We start from the raw sequence: 19,795 nt of genomic DNA, 5'->3' as shown, positions 1-19,795 counted from the left end.
CTGTCCGAGAGCCTATTCGACCAGAGCGATCGGTGCAACTACTGCGGTCCTGTCTGGTGTGCCCTTGTTAGGCATCTGCAGTACGGCGATGTCAAGGTGTGCGTCGACCTCCACAAGATTCTACTGCGTCAACGGGGATTCCAGGGGGGCGAGTCCAGAGTCTGCCAAGCAGTGCTGCGTAACCTGTTCGCTTGGAGGTGAGCCTGGTGAGGAGGTAAGAGATGCTTATGTTGAGCCTTTGCCACCTGTGGTTGCATGTGTGTACTGCTATGTATTCTTTATTCATGAGCATGTGAATCCATGCCAGACACCATGCTGGAGAAGGAACAAGTTACTTACCTGTAACTGTTGTCCTCCAGCATGTATTCACATGCAAACCCTCCCGCCTACTCCTTTGCTTTTCTCTTGGTCCTACTGCCACTTTACATGCTACTAAATCTGTAGATGGCTGACCGAGGAGGGGCTTGGGTAGGGGGCAGTCCTTGGCTGAGGTTAGTATGACCCAGACCCTACTTTAACAATGTACACTGCTTCATAAGGGCGTCATTCTTTTGCCTGCTAGAAAAACTGCTCCGGGAATTCCTATGCGGTGTGGCACATCACAAATTCTCGCTTATCACACTATACATTCCCTATGCAGAGGGTGGGGTACAGATGCCCAACCTAGAAAAATACTACTTGGCAGCACAACTCAGTCATGTAGTAAAATGGCTGGTGGATGAGCACACATCCAAAACCAGCCTACTACAGAGGCTGGTGGCCCCAATGAAACTCAAAGAAATTCTATGGATAACACCGGAATGCCTGGGACACTACCCCATGATGGTGATGCTAGGGAGGAAGATATGGCAAAGAAAGGTAGCGATATTAAAACTAAACCACCCGTACTTGCCTGAAACACCCATAGTGGTAGATGCCTGCAAACCCAAGGCGGATCTCGTAGTTATGAGAAGGTGGGAAAATTGGGGGATATATACTTGGGGCGACTTATACAAGGAAGGAAACTTCCGAGAGCTTACCTCCCTACAAGAGAGAAGGGTTACCGGGTGGGCAGTTCCTTTGGTACAATAAAATACGACAAATAACCAAGGTGAAATGAAGGGACCAGAGATGAATGCACTGATAAGTGATGCCCGACCCCCAGGCTATATGGTACGTTCATAGATGCACCCAACCCCAAAAGCGAAAAGTTAAAAAACCTGGGAAAGAGACCTGGGAACACCTATAACGGACAATGAGTGAGAAAGAATACTAAAATATCCCAAAGTAGTACCCAGAAACCTCTGCTTCAAGTTGATACAGTTGAATGTGCTATACCGCACCTATATGACCCCAAGGAAGATGGCTAAATTCAATAAGAATGTGCAGGCATTGTGCCCGTGGAGCTGGATGGCGGAAGCAGACTTAATACATATGTTCTGGATGTGTGGTTGAGTGCAGAAATTCTGGGAGAGAATTGAACAATCTTGCAGAAAAGTAGGTATTGTCAGATATAAGTGGTCGTCAAGAGTGCTTGCTAGGTGCATACCCTAGAATCGGCAAAAACAAACATGTGCACACATTTATGGCGTGGGAGCTCAATGTGGTACTGACTAGGCTCATGGGTCCACCGTTCGAGCCTATGCATTCAGCGCCACTGAAATTCTTATTGTGGAAGACTGCGTTTCTTGTGGCCATCCCCTCTGCACGAGTGGGAGAGATCCAGGCCCTCTTGTAAACCTCTGTACTTAAAATGTCACAAGACAAGGGTAGTGCTACGGATGCATCCCTCCTTCATGCCCAAGGTGCCGTCAGACTTTCATTTCATTGATCCCTTGGTGGTACCTGTTTTCTTCCCGTCGCCAGCTGAGAGGACTTTTGCTGGACCTTTCCGCAGCATTTGACAGTTAGCCATGACACCCTGACCAAAAGACTAGAAGACATAGGCATAACATACACAGCACTACTCTGGACTAAATAATACCTAGCAGACAGAACAGACCGAACGGATTAAACCCTTCAAATCCACTCCACGAGTTAACGACTGTGGAGTGCCACAAGGATCTTCACTCTCACCACTATATTTCAACATCTACCAGACTTCGGTCATCAAAATCTTCAAAAAATAAATTGCATGCTACAACTATGCAGATGACACTCAAATCATGTACCAAATCAAAGATTCTGAAGCGGATCATTCCGCTCTAATCGACTGTCTGAAAAATCTTCAACTGGATGAATGTCAACAACCTGAAAATCAACCCAGGAAAGACAGAAATCATGATCCTATCCAAAGACCAAGAGAACAAAACCACCATCACGTGGCCAAAGGATTGGGAACCGCACCAACACCATCTAAGGTAGTAAAAAATCTGGGAGTCCTGATGGACAATGCCCTAACCTTAGAACCACAAATAAATGCAACAGTGAAGAAATGCTTTTTCGTCCTCCACACTGCAAGAAGAATCCTACCTTTCCTCTTCTTCACGGACAAAACACTATCGTCGCCCTCATGTCAAGAATCTCCTATGCAAACTGCCTCTACCACGGAATACCAGAATACCTCCTGACGAAACTACAACGGATCCAAAATGCTGCAGCCAGACTACTCCTCAAACTATCCAGAAGCGACCACATCACTCCTGCCCTAATAACACTACACTGGCTCCCAGTAAAACATCGCATCACCTTCAAAACCATGTGCATAACGCATAGGGCAATCGGTGCACAAGGAGCAGAATTTCTACAAAAGAAAATAACAATCTACAAACCAAAGAGGCCCCGCGGATCCAGCAACAAAATCCGGCTGGAACTAAAACCATACCTTAAGAAAAAACTTGGAGGCACCTCCTTCTACCACTTAGCCGCAAAAACCTGGAACAACATCCCAAAAGAAATAAAACACTGAAGATCACCATAAATTCAGGAAATTACTAAAAAACTGGCTCTTCAAGACCACAGACTCAACTTGAAAACCGAAACTGGAAAAAAAGGATGACGAACAGGAAAGGACACGAACATCCCTAGAAACGACTGGGAAGCTCCCGCAATGCCGGGCAGGTGACACAGGATAGACTAAAACACAGGTGACACCCATTGAGACTTCCCAGCCAATCCCCTCCTCACTCCACCTCAATTGCTACCATGCACCGAAATATCAATTGAATTGCAGAGACACTGGCAATCACCACATTAGCTGAGTGGTGGACATTGGCAGGTGCACTGGCCACAAGAGCAGGTAAGGACGACAGGAAGGGTTGTGACGGAGGCCGGTTGAGGTGGGGACCAGGTGTGAAAGGTACCTTAGTGCAAGATGGGTCCAGATCAGGACAGAGTAGCATCGGGGGAGACTTCGCAAGCCCAGCACCTCAATTCAGGATAGAGATGCCAACTAACCAATTCTACTAACAATTTCCACCTCTGCACACACCTCTCAAACCAAACACAAACCTACAGCACAACAAACAGCACAAACTTCACTACACTGCAACAACAAAACAAAAACGCACATAGACCTCCACAACCGTACATGACGACTACAGGCTCCAAATACCCCAGGCCCAGCCAACAGACCCACCGGGCTGTGGCCGTCAACAGCACATCGCTGCTCTCTTGCACTTTTCCTGCTTCCTCCCACTAACTGACCCTCACTTCCTCTTTCAGAGCCGCCAGGGGACCACTACGGTGGAGAGTGCACGGTACAAATGTCCTTTAACAATAACATTTATGGATATGGCATGTATACTAGCTAGGAGGGATATAGCAATGGTCTGGAAATCGAAGGGTGGCCTGCAATACACAAGGTGGCGCAATGAATTTCAAAGATGAGCAACAGCAGAAACAGTATGGGAAGAAGGGGTGCGCACCCGGAAGGGAACCACACATGCGACGCCTGGAAAGCACTGGTTAATGACATGTTGCACCAGTTGGATGATGAACCACCCTGAAATGCAAAACTGTGCTGACAGATGGTATAACTATAACACTACACAGCCCAGGTTGCACCCTCCCATCTCACCCTGAAACTGCAGATAACTGAAATGGTCGCAATAAACCTGGACCCCTCACTAACAGAGGCTTAAGAACTAAGACTCAAACTGCTAAGTGAAGAAAGTTGTTTGTTTCTTCCTTGGTTACATTGTTGTTAACAACACGTTGTTACTACTGCTAAGATCACATACGTTTATACTATAGTACCATGTTTATTAAATGCTAATAAAAACGTTTTAAACTACAGGGTTCCATATGATGCAAAAGAAATGCAGTCCCCAAAGTCGTTCTCCATTTCTCAAGGCAAAATAAACTGGCGTGGCGGCATGGTGGGGTACTGGTCCACCCTAGCCACTTTAAAGTGTCCACTGTCAGCTCCCCTTCAAATATAACTGCATATTGATTTCTTGTCTTAAACTTTTTTTACTCTGGGCAAATCGTTTCTTCTGTATTAAAGGGATGTAATTTTATGGAAGAATTGGCAGTAAATTAGATTTGCAGTGTGTATATATAGTGGCTTTTGAATTTTTTAACTGGTTTTGCTTTATGGATTTAATGATGGTACCCATGATGGATTACAAGAAATGTATTTTTCCTTTTTGCATACTTTCTAAATTTGTTTGGTGTGTGCTCTAAATGACATTCCTTTCTTTGCCTGTCCCATTCACTTCACCCGTTTCACTGAACAATATTTTTCTCTTTGCTCAGGAAGAGGAGGCCCGGAGAACAGCGAGCGGTAGCAATCCTTTTGCCGGTGGATTTCCAGGTAGGCTAGCTTAAATCATTGATGTCAATAGATGGAGTTCCTGAGGTTTGTACAGCATACAAGCCTTACATTTTGTTACAGCATGTTATACAATGTGTGTCCACATGCTAACCAGGTTAATAAAATGTGAGACCTCAAAGGAAACTTAAAAACCAAATCTGTCACTCTGAAATGCTTTTTCCCTTGTCTCTTCTCTTGCAGGTGGTTTTCCTGGAGGCATGCCTGGAATGGGGGGCATGCCTGGAATGGGGGGCATGCCTGGGATGGCAGGCATGCCTGGTCTCGGTGAGATTTTCAGTGACCCAGATATCTTGGCTGCGCTGCAGGTAAGTTACATGTACTTATCTAGGGTTTATTTGCAGAAAATGCACTTGTGCAGAGTCCATCAGGATGGCATTACTTTAACTGTGGATTGTCCATTTTGCATCACTAGCCTGTTCATTGACAATATGCATGTTACAACAGTAAACACTGAAAGCATCACAGACTTGCTTGAAAAATGTATTGCAATATTATAATCCAACAGATTCCTAATCCTTTCAAGTAGGCCCTAATAAAAATGGGAAGTGTTGCACTGATGCTCACAGGTGGCTGTCTGGACTTTGCCTTCCTGTTTAGTGCACCTGATGCTGAATTTAAGTTAGATGGGGGGGGGGGGGTGTGTGTGCATCTTGACAGTTTATCACATGCTTTAACTATCCCCCCCATTTAGTGAAAGCCCAAGAACATTAGTTTTAATTGGGCATCTCTTGTGGTTTATCAGTAAAAGGATCCATGTATGATGTGCTCATGCTACCCACGAAGCGGCTATTCAGTGTCCTCCGATGTTGTTCCTTCATCTGTTGCAGCAACAGATTGGAGGAGCAGAACTATGGGAAAAAATACTTCAGAAAACATGCAGAAATCTGTGTGGCTGTGACCGGGGGATCGAAAAGTAGCTCCTGGGCAGTGTGGCTGGTGGTTTTTAAATCTTTTATTTTGAAGGCGTAAGCATTTTCCCCCAAATATGTGGTGAGGGATCTATAGTAAGGAGGGCGTCCAAACTATGCAACGAGGGGTAAGGGTGGGCAATCCACAAGAGGTTTATAAATAGATTAGAATCCTGACTTTCAGCACACGTTAAATGAAAAAAGCAAGATTTAATGGGTTTTGTAGGATAAAGCTTACAAAAATCCAATAGATAAAATTCTCCAGCATGGGGTCTGGCATGGATTCACATGCTCATAAATATTCCACGTCGTCCAGCCAGGAATCCACGGTAAAAGAAAAAAGGTTCACTTACAAACTGTCTTTCACCTATAAGCCAATCGGTGAGCTCTGGGTCATACTGCCCCAACCAATGACGGTCCTCACCCTAAGCCCCTGCTCTGGCAGCCATCTTCCGATTGTTACTGCATGTTCAAGTGTTGGGAGTCCTCGTGTTTTGCTCCAGGAGCTTTAAGTTTTTGACTTTTTTGTTAAAACGTTCCTATTTTTGTCAAATAGAGCATGTGTTCTTTTTCGCTCCTGACTGGCAAGCAGGGATCAGTTGGTCGGCGTCTTTCAATGCCCCCCGAGTTTCATCGAAGATTACAGAATGTCATTGTGCCTACACTGCACGCCAGACTATGTCGGAGGAGAAGGACAGAGGTTCCCTTTTTCGAGCTCTGCTCCAGCTGCTGATTGAGGAATGTGTGTGGAGGACAAACACTCAGTGCCTCTTTTTCCATCCGGACCACAAGGAAGCAGATTGTGAAATCTGCCTTGGTTTCTCCAAGCGCACTGTCAAAGATCGTCACAGTAGGTTGGCGGCGTGGCTTAACACCAAGGCCTCTACCTCGTGTGGCAAGCAGGGGCATGCCTCACCCAGGACCGGCCTTTTTAAGGAGCAGAGTTTTTAAGTCCTTTGAGGGCGCTCCATCTGTGGGGGGCCCAAGACGAGGCCAGGCACTGCGAGTATGTTTCAGTCGGGGGCGCTGCGCAAGTGGGTCCCATGACTAGCAGGGCCCGCTCACCTACACATCTGCCTCCATCCCAAGTCATCGCTCCAGCTCCTCCTCGAAGAGGAAATCGGTTAACTCAGGGAAACTACGGGAGAAGTCTGAGAAGACCAAGGCGCAGGTTAAGGTGTATGACCTGCCCCTGAAGGCCCAGGTGGTCCTGGTGAAGTCAGTCTGCGCACGTTCAAGTGTTGGGTGTCCTCATGCTATAGCTCTCGAGCTTTTACTGCTTTTTTTCGAAGTTTACTCTTATATTTCCGGTCAATCGAGCCTCAAGCTCCACCGATTCTACTTCTGATCAACAGGGACCCGTTTTGGAATTTTTGTACGCCTCGCTAGGGCGAATTTTCACTTCTCTGAGGATTCCAGAAGGTCTTCGAGGCCTACACCGTGTTGTCCTGGCCCAGGACAAGGGAAACACGACTCTAGGATCCAAGCTGTTCAGGAGCTGTCCTGGATGTGGATTACAGAATGTCTTCAAGGAAGATGCGCACTCCCGGTGCCTTCACGACGACAAATCGCACTTGGAGAAGGAATGTGCATTCTGTAAGAACATGTCCGACCGGACAATAAAGGATCGTCGTACTCCACTCACCAACTGGCTGGAGGGGAAGAACCCAGCAGCAGGTGAGAAGTCCGAGCGGTCTTCTAAGACCTTTGAGGGCGCTCCGGCACTGAGAGTGCCGATGGTTCGGGCTCCTTGGCTGCCAGGCAGGGCGCGATGTCACTGACTCCATCATCCACGAACCAATGCTCTGGCTCGGTGAAGAAGTCTGAGAACCCGGGTAAGCTTCGGGAGAAGCCCTGGTCGATCCGACTGAGACAGGAGCGAGGGGGAGCGGGGCGGCGACCCGCCCCCCCACCCACCCAACCCCCTAAGGTGAAGGCCTCGGGCGCACCCAAGGTCATGAAGGCCCTGTATTACCCGGCGAAGGCCTCGATCGACGGAGTTGTGGCGGCCCTGGCGAAGCCTGTGGAGGCTACCCCAGTGGAGACGACTGCCGGGCCTAGAGTTTCCCTGCCACCCCGGAGGGAATCATCTTTTCAGCCTATCGAAGACCCCCATAAAGGGTCCGGGAGGGGCACAGTAGCCATAACGGACACTGATACCACCTCGGAGTATGAGCTGGCGAGCGTCCAAAAGATCCTGGATATCAAAATGGAAGACGCACTAATCATCGATAAAAGCAAATCCCTAATCCTACGTCTAGCAGTAACATTCAAAACAAACTTGAAATTCTTACTAATACATAGACCACCAACCTACGTTGCAACCTTCGTAGACTCCTTCACAGAAGCAATCGCCGTCCTAGCCATCAAACACAATCACCTGATAGTCCTAGGAGACTTCAACATCTGGTTTGAAGGAGATGGCACAACCATACAAAAATCGCTAACCAGCCAACTAGCAGCAGTGAACCTACAACAACTAGTCAAAGGAGCAACCCACTCGGCAGGGCATACACTTGATGCAATCTTAGCTAACAAACTACTCCTCACCACAGCACCTCATTTCAAATAGCCTGGAGCGACCACCTCATCACCTTTGTAATCAAAATGACCAGGCAAACAATCAACCGGACAAAACAACGAAAACCATGAGAAGAAATTGGAGAACCATCAAACTCCAACCTGCATGAACTCCTGGAGCTAAACAAACCACACCCAACATTCATGGAAGAAGATGACCTGAACAAAAAGGTAACTCTGCTGCATTTCTGGATTATAACTACTATAGACAACATTGCCAAAGAAAAACCCTTCGCTTCTTCTAATAAAAGGTCTATGGCAAAATGGTTCACCCACTACTTTGCACCATGAAAAGAAAAAACCAAAGACTAGAACTTGATTGGCGAAAACAAACGACCCAGCGAACAAACTGAAATTCCTACAACACAACCGGGCTTAAAAAAAGGAAATACAAAAAGCAAAGAGGAAAGGCTACGACAACCGAGTCTTAGAAGCACCAAACACCCCAAAAGAGCTCTTCAAAATCAAAAACCCTCCAGGATGTAACACCAACTCCGTCCGCGAAACTCTGCAACGACCTTGCAGACAACTTCAAAACCAAAATCGCCAACATCCAACAAACCATTCAAAACAGGCCGTCTGATCTCACCACAACCCCAACCTACACCCTGGAGGAGCACCCAAACAAACTACAAAGCTTTCCAGAAATATCAGTGGAGACATTCGTCAAACTGGTGAATGAAAGCAATAACTCTGGGTCCCCTGACGACCCATGGCCCACAAGACATATACAAATCAATTCTTAAACAAGGAACGCCCATGGAATATCACATGAACGTCCTCAACCATTCCATCGCAACTGGGAAAGTGCCACAAGCCTTCAAAACTGCATACATCAGGCCACTACTCGGAACAGACCTCTCCAACTACAGACCCATCTCCAAATCATGTATACAGCCAAGCTGCTGGAAATGTACATCTACAAAACGACCCAAGAGTTTATTTCCATAACTGTGCTCTTCTGAGCACGGCCTACTAGACCAGGCACAAGTTGGCTTGAGAGGAACGGAATCAGCTCTAATCTCAATATGGGACGATCTAAAAATCGACGCGGACAACAGCACTGCCTTGATACTCCTAGACCTATCGGCATCATTTGACACAGTTGACCATGACACCCTCATAACGAGATTAGAAGGACTTGGAATAACAGACACCGCCCTACTATGGATAAAATCTTTCCTAACAAACAGAACGGAAACTGTATGGATGAAACCCTTCAAATCCAGCCTGAGAGATTCCTCCTGTGGAGTACCACAAGGATCATCCTTCTCCCCGCTACTATGCAACATCTACTTGTAGCTACTGATCAGAATCATCAAAAGACACGGCCTCACTTGCTACAACTACGCTGATACACAAATCTTCAAAATACAAGAAAACCCGGAAAGAAACTCGACGCTAGAAAATTGCCTCCGCGATGTATTCTTTTGGATTAACTCCAATTCCCTCAAAATCAACCCAGGCAAAACTGAAATAATGATTGTCAGAAAAAATGGAAGAGAAAACCAATTCATGCCTTGGCCAAGGGAACTTGGGACAACCCCAGCACCCTCAGCGATTGTAAAAAAATAAAAAAACTGGGGGTTCTGATGGACAATCTCAAGCTAGAGCCACAAGTAAACGCTCTCCTCAAGAAATGCTTCTTCCTCCTGCGAGCGGCAAAGAGAATCTTTACTGTTCTTACGTTCGCCAACAAAACGACCATCGTCCTTGTCCTGTCCAAAGTAGACTGACAATAGCCTATACCTAGGCATGCCTGAACGACTCCAAAAAAAAAAACTACAACGCATTCAAAACGCGGCAGCCAGACTACTTCTGAAACTACCACGAAAAGAACACAGCACCAGCGCTGAAAACACCACATTGTTTTGAATTTTATTCCTTGTTTTATTGGTAGCCAATGTGCATTACGCACAGAGCAGTACACAACGAAGGCGCTGAGTTCCTAAGACAAACTGCGCCTACATCAACCAACAAGAATGCTCAGAACAAGCATGGATATCCGCCTGGAACCGAAGCCCTACAACAAGAAACTTGGAGGATCCTCCTTCTCTCACCAAGCCCCGAAAACCTGGAACGACCTTCCAAAGTACACACGTAACACAAGAAACCACCTATTCAGGAAATTACTCAAAACCTGGCTCTTCGCGTCATAACTAGAAAAACTGGCCACAGGGGCACCGACATAACTAAAAACATGAATGAACATAGAGCGACCGCAATACACACCAGTCAATCAATGGGGAAAAGCTGAGGTAAATATCTCACGACATACTAAAGGACAAAACGGGAGACAGTCGCAATACAACCAAAAACAGTAAACATAGCAAACTAAGACAAAGACTAGAATGAATTATCAAGAGGACCATGACCTTAACTAGGACCTTCCCCAACAGCCCTAAGAACAAAAAATAGAGGGGGAAAGGAAGCGCGGCATCATGGGCCCCAATGCAATGGGTGAGCAACAGAATGTTTCATCACTACACACTGCCCACCAATACAAAGCAGGAAGCGCAATGCCCCAACACACAACTACAACTAGACAGTCCCAAGGATGTTCACCCCACGGAAATCAAAGAACCAGTCAGGACAGAAGGACACAAATGTCTGAATACACATGCTCACCAAGACGGATCCACTAGGACAACACTCGAACACGACCCCGACCGTGAACCACTCAAAACCTTAACCGACCAGGGCCACACTAGATCACCTGAGAATAGATATCACCCACCCAGTCCCACATCTGAAGATTAGGTTCAGACGCACCCATCAATCCAAACTATACTCAATAGGATACAGTTGGATCAGCCCAACACCACCAAAGCGAGTCGGCCCGCGAGGGCCCAGCAACATCTGAACCCCCAGTTTTCCAACTCTAACGGAATCAGAAGTACCTGAACAAGGATACAGAGCCCACTAACCCAACCCTCAATCTTCTACATACTTAAACCCACACAACCATCTCTCTCCCAGCAATCCGCACGCACTTTACCACACCGCATCAACACAAACTTCACCCCCAGCACTCGAGGCCTTCATCCGATCCGATACTAGCACCAAAGCCCAGCACTCAGTGTATACCGAGCTGAAGCTGCCAACAGCACACCACTTCTCCCACTCTCCTTCTCCCCTCCTGACCCACCCTACCCACCTTTCCTGTTTACAGATCCATCAGAGCGCTCTGTGCGCTATACAAGTACCAATAACATAACGTCTGATGTTTGTTAATCTGCTTAGAATCACATGCTGTGCAAAGGTCCGACATCCAGTGGTCACTGCGGAGTATTGCATTTTGTTTTTCGTAGTCGAAAAGGGACGTCGACAAGGCGTGTCTGAAATACTATCCCTATAGTGACGTGCGTTGTACCCACAATCCCTCACGCGTCGAGGTCCCTCAGATTGTTTTTTTCCGCCCAGCTACTGGTCGCCTTTACGCGGAGCTCCTCGAGAGACATTGCAGATTTCATCTCCTCGACCTTTGGTCGTTTTCCTACTTAATATATAACACATCGATCCCTCCCTCGACGCAGTTGTGAAGCTGTCTCCGCCGAGCAAGATCTTCGACGGAGGGGACGAGCGGAGGAGATCCTTCGGCGTTGCCGAACACGTGGCCTGGCCTCGCAGGTCAAATACAGTAGGGAGAGTGGGGTCGTGGGACATCTCTGGTTCTTTTCTGAGAATGCCTTTCCTTTTCCCTTGGGGTCGTTATCACGATTTATTGCCTCGGCTATGGAGAGGACACCCTTTAGGTTTTGCCCGCTTTGCAAGGGCAAGTTTACTTGGAAGGACAAGCATTCACGGTGTAACCGCTGCTTGCCCCTCGATCACAAAGAGGAGGGTTGCACGGCTTGTCGGCTTCTTAAGCCAAACACTCTAAAAGACCGTAGGGGCAAGAGGTGGGCGGCCTACGCTATGTCGAAGGCCGATTCTTCAGCCGCCGCGCTACCACCGACAGTGACGAGGAACGTGATAACACGACCTCCGCTACGGAAGTCGTAGACCCCTCTAAAGAGCGCTCGCGCTCTTCGTCGTCTGTCCCCGGCCCCGACGGGCTCGGCTCACGCCCTGCTTATGTGGATGAACACCCCGGCGACACTGACTCACACAATACCACACATAAGCACACAACCCATGGCTCTTCGTCGAAGACGAAGAAAGCATCAGCGCCCAAGGAGACGCAGGTTCCACCGGCGGCCTCCTCGGACCGTTCAGGTTCGAAGCCCCTCTCGCAGCCGCAACCAGCGACTGGGCTTTCGGCAAATAAGAGCGCCGCCCCCAAACCATCGGCCGGAGCGCACCAGCAGAGAGCGCACGCCGCCGTAGAACGATCGACACCCGTAACGTCAAAACCACAGCCCAAAGCTGACAAACGAGTTGCAGTACCAATAACATAACTTCTGATGTTTGTTAATCTGCTTAGAATCACATGCTGTGCATAGGTCCGACATCCAGTGGTCACTGCGGGGTATTGCATTTTGTTTTTCGTAGTCGAAAAGGGGACGTCGACAAGGCGTGTCTGTAACACTATCCCTATAGTGACGTGCGTTGTACCCACAATCCCTCACCAGGGTACTGGACATGCCCTTCGACGGGACCAACCTGTTCGGCAAGGCAGTGGACGAGTCACTGCAGGCCATCAAGGCGGACACCAAGACGGCCTGGGCCTTGGGTTCTCGCCATAAACGACAGCCATCCTTTCTGAACTCCGGAGGAAAGTCTCAGGGTGCTTCCAAAGGATTTGGCAGCAGTTCTGCGTTGTACCGCCAGGCGGCCTGCTCCTCGTCGCAGGAAGCCTACAGAGGCTGCAGCAAGGCCGGAGGATCCCGTCATCACCAAGGCCGCAGCGAAGCAAGCCTGAACCGTTTGTGACGTCTGGCCCTCACCCGAGCACCCAGTGGGAGGCCGGCTGGTGAATTTAGTCAGCGTGTGGGAGTCCATCTCCACTGACCGTTGGGTGCTAGATGCCCTTGCCCACTGCCTCACTCTGGAATCCAAAGACCGTGCCCCGCTTGCCTCCCGTGGCCAGGAAGGAAAACCATGTGTCACAGTTGCTTCTGGAGGTACGAGCAATGCTAAAAAAGGGCACGATTGAACTCGTCCCAAAGAGGCATCCAGGGCTCCAGAGTATACTCGCGGTACTTCCTCGTCCGCAAGAAGTTAGAAAGCAAGGGGGCACCAGATCTCCAGCCCTATCCAAGGAAGCGCAGGATCTGTGGCACTGGGCTGTTGCCCAAGGGATGTTCCTGGTACCCTTCCATCTGGCAGGAATAGAGAACACCATTGCCGACTCACTCAGCAGGGAGCTGCGCTCGTGCCACAAGTAGTAGCTCACGTGGATCTGCTGTTCCAACGATGGGGCAATCCCCAGATAGTCCTATTCACGACGGCGACGAACACAAAGTGCCGGAGGTTCACCAGCAGGTTTCCCCAGCCGGGGAGCATGGGGGATGCGTTCTCATTCCCCTGGGATGGCCGGTCCTTGTATGTGTTCCCAGCGTTCCCGTTGCTGCTGCGACTCATCAGTCAACTCAGATGGTCCCGGTGCAGGATGATCCTTGTTGCACCGGCGTGGCCAAGGCAGATTTGGTTCACAGACCTTCTGGACATGTCGGCTTCCCCTCCAGTCAAGCTTCCGGCCGTCACAGATCATCTCGCCAGGGAAGGAGGCACGATTCTGCACCATGACCCGGGATCGCTGAACCTGAAGGCCTGGCTCCTGCAGCGCTAGAGGTTGGGGGGAGGAGGGGGTTACGATCTCCCAGTGGATTGTAAGGAGGTGCTCGCCAAGGCCAGAGCTAAGTTCACTCGCAAATGCTACGGGCACAAATGGAAGAGGTTCGCCGTTGGGTGCTGTGGTCAGAAGATTAACCCTCCACGAGTCACTGCATGGGCATGTGCTTCCTTATTTGTAGTCGTTGGCCAAGGCAGGACTCGCCCACGCTTTCATCTGGCGGCTATCTCCTGGACGATCATCCTTATGGTCACATCTATTGGTCAAGGAGTTTGTCAAAGAACTCTTTTGCTTGTTTGCACCGGTGAAGGCTCCGGCCCCAGCGTGGGAGCTCAATGTGGTGCTGACTAGGCTCATGGGTCCTCTGTTCGAGTCTATGCATTCAGCGCCACTGACATTTTTGTCCTGGAAAACAGCTTTTCTTGTGGCCATCAACTCTGCACGAGTGGGAGAGATCCAGACCCTCTCTTGTAAACCACCTTATTTGACATTCCACAAGACGAGGGTAGTGCTGTGTATGCACCACTCCTTCTTGCACAAGGTGCCGTAGGTCTTTCATCTAAACAAGCCCTTGGGGTTACATGTATTCCGACACCTTCGCCGCCGAATGAGCACTTTGTGTTCGCTGGATGTGGCTAGAGCGCTGAAGTTCTATGTGGACCGCACAAAGAGTTTCTTAAAGACATCGCAACTTTTTGTGAACTTTGGCCCTGTGCACTATGGGAAGGCCCTCTCCAAGGCTTCCCTTTCCAGGTGGCTCTCCGCTGTATCACACACCGGTTGGCAAACCGACCACTGCCGGCTGTCCGAGAGCCCATTCCACCAGAACGATAGCAACGACGACTGCGTTCCTGTCTGGTGTGCCCCTGCTGGACATCTGCAGTGCTGCTACGTAGAGGTCTACGCACACATTCACAAGATTCTACTGCGTCAACAGGGATTCCAGGGAGGAGTCCAGGGTTGGCCAAGCAGTGCTACGCAACCTGTTGGCTTGAAGGTGAGCCTGGTCCGGAGATAAGCGTAATAGCTTCTGTTGAGCCTTGCCACCTCACGTGGTTGTTTTTCGTACTGCTATGTATTCTTAATTCATGAGCATGTGAATCCATGCTGGACCAGGAACAAGTTACTTACCTGTACTTGCCTCCAGCATGGGTCGGTCATGGATTTGTGTGCGTACCCTTCCTCCTGCCTCTCTGCGGCTCTTCTTGGTCATACTGCCACTTAACATGCTACCAAATCTGAAGATGTCTGCCAGAGGAGGGGCTTAGAGAGAGGGCAGTCATTGTCTGGGGGCAGTATGGCGCAGAGCTCAGTGATTGATTTGTAGTAGAAAGACAATTTGTAAGTGAAAGTGGTTTATCTTTTACGAGGGGGGATTCCCGGCCTGACGGGGAATATTCATGACCATGTGAATCCATGCCAGACCCATGCTGGAGAACAGTTACAGGTAAGATGCTGGTTTCTTGCTTCCCTTGTCCTTTTCGTTCTGCAGCTCTGAATCAGCAAAGTATGCTAGTATAATTTATAAATGCAAATACTATCCTTGTGATTGAAGGCACCTCTGTGTGTAGAAGTGTATGAAGCATAGCCAAAGATTATTCACTTGCTTGTTTGATTCTGAAAAGTAATTTCAAAGTTTATTTGTATTGTTACAATCTTTACCCTTTTTAGAGTATGCTTATTTAAAATTGACATTAAATAACTGTTTATAACTGAAACCATGGCTATTTGTATTTACGAATTTCAATTGTACAGCTCTACAGCTCAGATTTACCCCTCTTGAGATAGACCTGGCTGCTCAGTCACACTACAAACTTTAGTAGTACAGAACTATACCAAAAAGGTGGGTTACCACCAAGCAGATAAGTGTCTCACACAGTGTGACTTCACCAATTACTACCCAACAAGACCCATGCTGGAGAACAGTTAGATGGTAAGTTCCTAATAATATGCAGTATTAAGGAAAAGGTCTATGGAGAGGGAAGGTGGTGGTTATGTCTTGGGCTTTCGGCCTGTAAGGGTTTGAGCTGGATTCACTTCTTTTGGTAGCACATAAAACGAGACCTTTTTTCATGTATCCGATGAGTCGTCTAGAATTTAGTACTGATAAAGGGAATGCCAATGATTTTTATTTTTTATATGGTTCTTTTTTTTTTTAACATCCCAATTGAGGGGAGTAATGGGTGGTGAGGCACATTCATTTTTTGCATACAACTCTGAAGAGGTCTCTACTGGTATATAAACAGTTATTTAATGATTAATTTTCTCAATGAAAAGCCTCTGAAGAGTATCCACATTGGATTGGTCCATACAGTTGATATTCGTCTGAATCGAAGGCTGGTACTAACTTGTAACTCTCTTGTTTCAGGAACCAGAGGTGATGGCTGCTTTCCAGGATGTGGCGCAGAATCCGGCCAACATCTCAAAGTACCAAAACAACCCGAAGGTCATGAACCTAATTGGGAAACTGTCCAACAGCTTTGGAGGCCCAGGTCATGCATAAATTCCAGGGACACTAGAGAAGAGGCTTTTCTGTCGACAGAGGTGCCGGGGAGAGCAAACCGACTTGTACACCGCCACAATAGCAAACCGGACCCAACTTGGACATGAAGCAATAAATGGGGTATGCTTGTTTGGGTAGTTCTAAGTAGATGGTTCGAGTGGACATTCTAAGGAGTTGCTCTTATATCTTGAATGATGCCCAAATGATCTGAAGGACTGCCCTGTACTGACATTACTGCTTCTCCCTGTCGTACTCTGACATTACAAAGTGGGGACCCCCACACTTGCTCCTTAACTTCCCTTCCTCTGCTTTTCAAAATTCCAATTAAGATGCTGGTGTCTGCAAAGCACGAAGGTGGGATAAATACAAATCTGAAATGGCACATCAATAAACAAATTGGAATTTAAATGGAGGTGTTTGCAATGTTCTTGGTCTGAAAAGTCTCTAGTTTTTACTTATGTTTGGTAATAGCTTTGAAGCATATATTGCTTGCTCCGCCCTCTATCAAATTGTACTCCGTCATTCCAAGCTATCCGTGCTTTCTTTGTTCGGTTTGTACCCAATCAAACAAGATGGTGCCAACATCTTCTGGAGAGGAATGGTTTGCTACAAAAACTGCATGTGATTTGCTCAAATCTGTTTAGTTCCTGCTTTGCTTAACTATTTGTTTTTCTCTGTAGCCTTCTAGGCATAGCTTTTAAATTTTTGGAAATGTATATCCTATGTAGAATTTAGGAGCATGATCTTGAACACTTTGTTATATGAAGCGGAAAGTGGATAGAAGAGAATGGGGATGGGCAGGTAGATGGGTTTGCGAAGGTGATGGATAGGGTTTGTGCTGGGGCGATTAAGGGAGGTAGCCATCACTGAGATTGGGGTCCCTGAAAAGGAAACCAGTGTCCCCAACCCACTTTCTTTACAAAGGAGTCACTATGCGATAAGTCGCTTTCTTTATGGATATGGAATAGTGTTGAAACTACTTGCCAAGTGTTGTAGCCAGTTATCTATCCTCCATCTACAGTGCACCATGGTATTTGTTGAATATACTGTACTCTGATGATTTTCTTTCACAGAAGTTAAAGATCATTACGATCCACTTGTTTGCATCAGTTGCTCTGTAGTTCTTAAAAGAGCCACATTCTACAGCTCAAGCAATTGATATCAACCGTAAATGAGCCTTGGGATGCATGCAGGGAGTTGGTTTCAACATGAGTGCTAATTGTTGGAGGGAAGTGTTCTTGTTTATAAGGCTAGATGCTGGTCGTAGGAGAAACTCAAGACCAACCAGAATTGAAAATCTATCAAGAATGTGGACACTAATGTTTGAATAGATATGTAATGCAACTGTAAAAAGAAATTTATGAATAAATGCTTGCAAAAAATAGGTGTTTATAGGGGACCGTATGGGTTTCACAGACTTTGTATATAATTATTCCCCCCACCCTCATCCCCCCCCTTATTATAATAGAATGGTCTCCTGGGCCAGGTGTTGTAAGCCTGTCAATGTCTACTGCGCAGAACTGCATTTAAGTTGTCGTTTGATTGGTCTGTTTGATGGAGGTACCATAAGAAGAGATCCGATGGTTAACACAGCAAAACAATTCCTCAGCACAGCTGGCCAGTCTGACGCCTAGGAATATCAAGAAAATCCTGACGCCTAACAGCTGGCCTGGAGGGTCACTTAACTCGTAGTCCCCTCAAGACATGCCGTAAGAACATAATCGTTTCTTGCTTGTGACTGCATCGATGGTGAGAACTCAATTCGAATTGTACATTTCACTCATTGCAATTTGGGCATGCATTAAGGGCAAAGTATTTCAGCATGCTGCTCTGCTTTCTCTCCCTGCAGCGCAGATTTGGATGGAATAATTTGTTCTCAAAAAGATGGTCACTTTAATGCTTTAAGAATTGGGCACAGTACACATGACCATTCCTCCAGGTGCCTGTTCACCAATCCCACCTGTGCGTCACCAGCACACCTCCCATTTCCTGTTTTTCCACCTGCCAGGGTTCACGTAGGAAGAGTTCCTTCCTGCCAACACCCCCTATATTTTTTTCTAATTTTTGCCATACGCCCTACCAGAAGTGCGTATTTTCCCATTAGATTGGTCCTATTTGTCAGTATGGTCCCCTTCCCGACACATGCCTCTGACCGGGTTCAAGCAATTCATTGGATGCGGTAAGCACTTCTTGGCGTCTGACCCTCAGTCTGCAAGTTGTCTCTGGAACTTCAGCCCAGTGAGTTTGTCAGTTGTGTGTGGGCATAAAACCCAGGTTGGTGAGCACTTCTAGTCTCCATGCTAAAGAAGGTCCATACCCACAAGCCACCTTACACTTTGTGGAGAGATGGGAGACTTGTAAGAGGGAATCTGGACCTGGTGTGGTCTCAGACTCTCAATAACATTTTGATAGTTAGGTTTGGCACCTCAGAGCCAAGTACCATCAATGGTCTGTTGATGGTCACTCCTTGTATAGGCACTTGCAAGTACCTTTTTCGTGGGCAAGCATCAAGTTGCAAGGCTTTGCCTCTGCTACCGTAGCATCTTCTCACTCTAGACAAGGTCCAAAGGTTACTGGAGGAGTGTAACTGTCTCAGCACTTTCTCAAGAAGGTGGTGTCTAGTTCACTTCAGAAGTAGACTAACTCCCACCAGGGTCCCAGTACGGCTAAGTTTGCACCAGTGGCTCAGAAGCCAATTACTTTGGTACCAGCAAACTAAAAACAAGGTAAATACTATGTTTGGGTTCCCATAAGAGTAAAGACCACAGGCCACACTGTGCTCTGGCTTCAGTACTACTAGTTGTCTTCTACATAAAAGCAACTGGAAAATGTCTGGGTAGGAGAGCTTTAATTTCCAGACTCCTAAAAATCCTTCCCCCATATATTCTAGGACTGGTGTTAGTACCTGTTCTAAACTCAAGTCCTAGAATATTTGGCAAAAGGTCTTGATTGCAGTCAGGGTACATATTTGAGTAATTATTGCCACCTGGCGAAATTTTCCAGGGCAAGCTGTTCCCTCAATACCAAACACTCCTTACATGTATGTAATTTTCCTGTGATGCTGATCATTTCGATCCTTAAATATTTCACTGTACCACCTAAAAAGTTTTTTGGACCACACCAATTTAAATTGCTGCTTAATTTCACCACTATTTTCCACATCTTCATTTAGCCTGGCTTGGGCTCCTAATTTAAATTGCTACTTTAGGCCTCACCACTGTTTTTTCACACTTGTATTTCTCTTTCTACTTTGTTCCAAGGTAGGTTCGCCACTGTGAAAGCCCCCCTACTGCTGTATTTTGCTGAAAATC

The 19,795-nt window shown here is 47.3% G+C and overlaps 1 protein-coding gene across 2 annotated transcripts in view; it reads left to right on the top strand.

The window, feature by feature from the left end:
• ST13 (ST13 Hsp70 interacting protein) overlaps window positions 1-16,892 on the top strand; it is a 196,357-nt gene extending 179,465 nt beyond the window's left edge. For both annotated transcript variants that reach the window (XM_069654418.1, XM_069654419.1), the window contains exons 10-12: window positions 4,678-4,735; window positions 4,937-5,061; window positions 16,350-16,892. In XM_069654418.1, coding sequence (XP_069510519.1) covers window positions 4,678-4,735; window positions 4,937-5,061; window positions 16,350-16,484 — 318 coding nt within the window. In that variant the 3' untranslated portion in view covers window positions 16,485-16,892. The remainder of the gene's footprint in view (window positions 1-4,677; window positions 4,736-4,936; window positions 5,062-16,349) is intronic.
• The last annotated feature ends 2,903 nt before the right edge of the window (window positions 16,893-19,795 follow it).

The sequence above is a fragment of the Ambystoma mexicanum genome, chromosome 3q, assembly GCF_040938575.1.
Source record: "Ambystoma mexicanum isolate Mex_15411 chromosome 3q, UKY_AmexF1_1, whole genome shotgun sequence".
NCBI classification, from domain to species: domain Eukaryota; kingdom Metazoa; phylum Chordata; class Amphibia; order Caudata; family Ambystomatidae; genus Ambystoma; species Ambystoma mexicanum.
Note: the sequence above shows the minus strand (reverse complement) of the source record. Positions and strands in the feature narration are given on the sequence as shown.